Source organism: Magallana gigas, chromosome 8 (genome assembly GCF_963853765.1).
Source record: "Magallana gigas chromosome 8, xbMagGiga1.1, whole genome shotgun sequence".
NCBI lineage: Eukaryota > Metazoa > Mollusca > Bivalvia > Ostreida > Ostreidae > Magallana > Magallana gigas.
Genome location: NC_088860.1, coordinates 38,911,462 through 38,915,805, shown reverse-complemented (window position 1 = coordinate 38,915,805; position 4,344 = coordinate 38,911,462). Strand labels below are relative to the sequence as shown.

At 33.5% G+C, this 4,344-nt stretch overlaps 1 protein-coding gene across 1 annotated transcript; it reads left to right on the top strand.

Annotated features, from left to right (window-relative positions):
• The first annotated feature begins 927 nt into the window (after positions 1-927).
• LOC117686753 (uncharacterized) lies at positions 928-2,445 on the top strand. Its single transcript, XM_066070052.1, has one exon. It carries the CDS (start codon positions 928-930, stop codon positions 2,443-2,445), a length of 1,518 nt encoding a protein of 505 aa, XP_065926124.1.
• The last annotated feature ends 1,899 nt before the right edge of the window (positions 2,446-4,344 follow it).

Genomic DNA, 4,344 nt, shown 5'->3' with positions numbered 1-4,344 from the left:
AGGGAATACATTTTATGGATGACAGTTATCAATGAAGTGGGACGTTTCTCCCATCAAAAAACTCCAAAAATGTTCATCATTGCGGGTAGACACTCCATTTTTTAATGAATAACTTATCACGCCTCCTTTTTACTTTAGCTGTATCTTACTCTACAACTTATTTAGAATAATCGCGTTTGATAATTAACGTTATGTGTGATAACGTTATCCCTAAAACAACCCCTGATTTATGTAGGTTTCTAGTGCTCTCTTATCAACTAATCAGCTTAGATATGCGTGATTAAAATACTTGGCTCATCTCGTTAAGGTGTCATTTCTATGAGGTCAACATTATTACTTTAAACGGATTAAAGGAATATCATTCAGTGATATGAATTATACAAAAAATGACAATTTTATTTTATACCAATGCTATAATAACTCTTAAATTTTAATGACATTTTATATGAAATAATACCAGTTATAACATTGCATGATATGGCACCTTATTATCATATCATATAACAAAATACGAAACTTTATCAAATGAAAAAAATATCTGAACGAATAATTTTATATGATCATTTATTTGTGGAAATCATAGGTAGAGAAGAAAAAAGTACAAAGAATTATATTTGAAGACTCGGATAATACATGTAATATATGAACAAAATATTACTAAGGTGAAGTAGAATTATTAATCCTTCACTGAAATGCGAATCGCTTATCAGCAATTGTAAACATTAACAGAATGCAAAGGTATATGTACATAAGTGATACAATAACCGATATCAGTATTTATGTGCATGAAATATTATCCGTACATATATAAACGTTTTAAAATCTTATCTCATTTACAAGTGCTGATTGAACAGTGGTTACAAAAGTACTATGCACACGTAGTTTAGTCATAGCTACAGAAATTCAACTTTGGTAGAGACTGGCATCATGGCGGCTACGGATCAAGAAAACGTTTTAACATCCGCTCAAGTCCACGTCCAAATGTGTGAGAAACACGATTTACCAATAGACTTGACATGTGAGGACTGCGATGAGTTTATTTGTTCACAATGTGCCAAAACAGACCACAAGGATCACGACTGGAAAACAATATCAACAGCAGGAGTTCAAAGGAGAAGAGAACTAAAGAAGACTCTGAGTAAAATTAAGGAGGAAGATGTGAAAAAGATGGAAGAGAAGATACAGAAAGCAACCGAACAAATGAAGGACAACCAGAAATGCTGCGATTCTGAGATCTCTAAGCTTCAGAATCAATATGATGCGATTGTTTCTATACTTAATGAAACCAAGAAGAATTTTGAGACTAAGTTGAGGGAAAATCTAAAAACAAAAAATGCTAAAGTGAGTGAGAAAAAAGTAGACTTAGAAAAGAAAAGAGAACATATCACTGATCTTCTAATGTTCCTTGAAGAAAAACACAACACCATGTCTGACTATAGTTTGATAGACAACCTCAGAGACCTGACCAACCTCGTGTCTAACACAGACAGTGATATAGAGAAGGGAGATCTTTCATTAAAGTATAAAAAAGGAGATATTAGTGAAGGATCTCTGGAATCAATGATGGGACAAACGTTTGATTTGGATGACATTAATGTTACTGAGAGAGACACGTTTCATATTAATGATAATGAAGATAATATATTAGCTGTTGTGCAAGCAATAAACGAAAATACATGTTTTGTAATGGATGACCCTGATTGCATTGAACGAATTAATATAAAAAATAAGAAGAAACAAAAATTGAATATAAATGCACATGAAGTATGTGTAACAGACAATGGTGATGTGTATGTCACTGATAAAAAGAACAACTCCATTGTCTGTCTGTCCCCGTCAGGCTCAGTCTCTACAGTATTCAGTACAGCTCCACTGGAACCAGGGGGAATCTGTCCATCAACAGAAGGGGGGCTGCTGGTCACATTGAGAGAAAAAATGTCATCAAAAAAACTACTTTATCAACCGAACTCACACAGCAGGCGTCTGGTCAGACACGTGACACTGACCGGTGACGTCATCCGTGAGTACGAGTACCAGGAGGACGGTCAGGCCAGGCTGTTTACTGTACCATGGAGAGTCAGACAGAACGGTAACACTGATATATGTGTTGTTAACTTGACAAGTGACACCAGAAGTGACCTGGTGATACTATCTTTATCCGGATCTCTGAAGTTTGTCTATCGTGGAAAGGACACGGAAAAGTATTTTCTATGTGATGTCCTGTGTGACTCCCACTGCAACATCATTGTATGTGAAACATTTTACAGCCAAATTCATCTCCTCAGTCCGGATGGAGAGTTCTTGAAGTACTTAATGACAGAGACTGAAGTAACAAACCCAATGTCCATATCTCTTTATAAATCCACACTGTGGGTTGGCAACGCACATGGACTTCTCAAAGTGTTTCAGTACAAATCACAAAACAACATTATTGTGTTACAATGATGAAGTTTAAAAGAATATTTAAAAGTGTCACAGCTTATTTAACAAGTACACCTATTGAATCAAACTTTAATAAATAAGCACATACAGTTGTAGTAACTTTCAATAACTACATGTATGTACCACTTTTACTGTATCTCTCATAATTTATTATAGAAAATCACGTTGTTAAGTACACGTTGATTTCATGTTTTTATCAAACTGCATAGAATATAATCAGAATATAACAAGTATGTGTTAAATCAAGTTAAATGTATCAGAAAGGTACTGAAGAGGCCATTTGATCTAATATAGATCATTTATTTATATATTTTTTAATATACTAGTTTAGTTTCTTTATTCATGTGCTGGTGGATTGCTAACGTAATTATCAATTTAGATCATTAGTAAGGAAATGTCTTTTGCTAAAAAAAATTTACATCGAAATCTTGAGAGGGTTTTTGAACAATTTTTAGACTTAATACGTTGTGACAATTTTCAACGTATTAGAAATAATATGTTTTACGTTGAATTTAGCGAACACATTTGTACCTGGGTTTTTCTCCCTTTTAATTTCCATTCACCACAACCTTCAAAAATTTTTATTAACTGATTATTTTCTCCAGTCTTTAAATACCAATCATTGCAAATATGGTATGTAACAGGTTACCCATGTTTTGTATATAGATATGTCCTTATATTTAGTTTGATCATCAATTTTAAACTTGCATTTACATCACCTGGTTCAAAAAAGTAATGCACTAGCCATATCAGTATTAAATTAAGATCATTCACCGCATTTTCATGGTATTCAGAAAGCAAAACTGATTGATTTTCCTGTAAAATGTAAAAGCTGCCCGGGCTATTTACTTCAAAAGAAACCTTGAAAGACAAGGTACATACACTGGAAAGGGAATACTACTGCTGCCTTTTCAAGCTTTAGAGAACAATGAGTGGGGTTATGACTTCTGTAAGCACCAATGTATGCTGGAATAAAATACTAAGTACTTCCTGAAGTTATCGAATTGAAGTTTTCAAATTTCCTTTCCTATTGATATAAAGTTTAAGCAGGAAATCAATGACAAAACTAAAATCAGCAATCAGTATATATTTACAGTGTGATAAGTCTTTTAGATCTCTAATAAATAGTAGGAAAGCATGTTCCTTACATTTGTTCATTGCATAGCTAGGTAACGTTGGATATATTCTCTTGACCTTTGATGACCTTGATTGACATTTCCAAGCCTAAATCAGACTTTGAATGACGTTCTCATAAAGTTAAACAAATAAAGTTATAAAACAAAATTTTTCGACAATAAATATTTTTATTTAATATAGGCGCATTTATAAGAAAATTCTAATAAGCCCTGACTTTAAGACAATTATTTAATCGTTTACTCTAGTAGAACAATTTGTAATAAAAACAAAAAACAGATTTATATCAAAATATCTAAAGTATAAAACATCCATTATCATGTTATCACAAATAAGCAGTGACACAGTCATACACATTAATAACCAAAGGGGCGTAATCCAACGTACTGTACTCAGTATATTAACCAGCAGTTGTATAATTTTTCGAATGCAATATAAACATTTAAAAATGATAAACTTACTTTAAATTTTACACTTTTCCTAAAATAAAAAATAAGACTTCTATCTGAAATATCTTCAGACATATATATATGTAACAGAGACACTTTATGCCTCTGCTGGGGTTTGAACCCGGGTCCTCTGGCACACTAGTCCAGCACTCTACCGATCGAGCTAAAGGGTTAACCCCAGCAGAGGCATAAAGTGCCTCTGTTACATTTGGCGCCCAACGTGGGCGATTGGCCAATTTATCATGTGACATGACTGACCGGATAGACTGGTTTGACTCTGAGGGTGTTCTTTATATCTGCTCAGAGTCCAGGTAGGAGA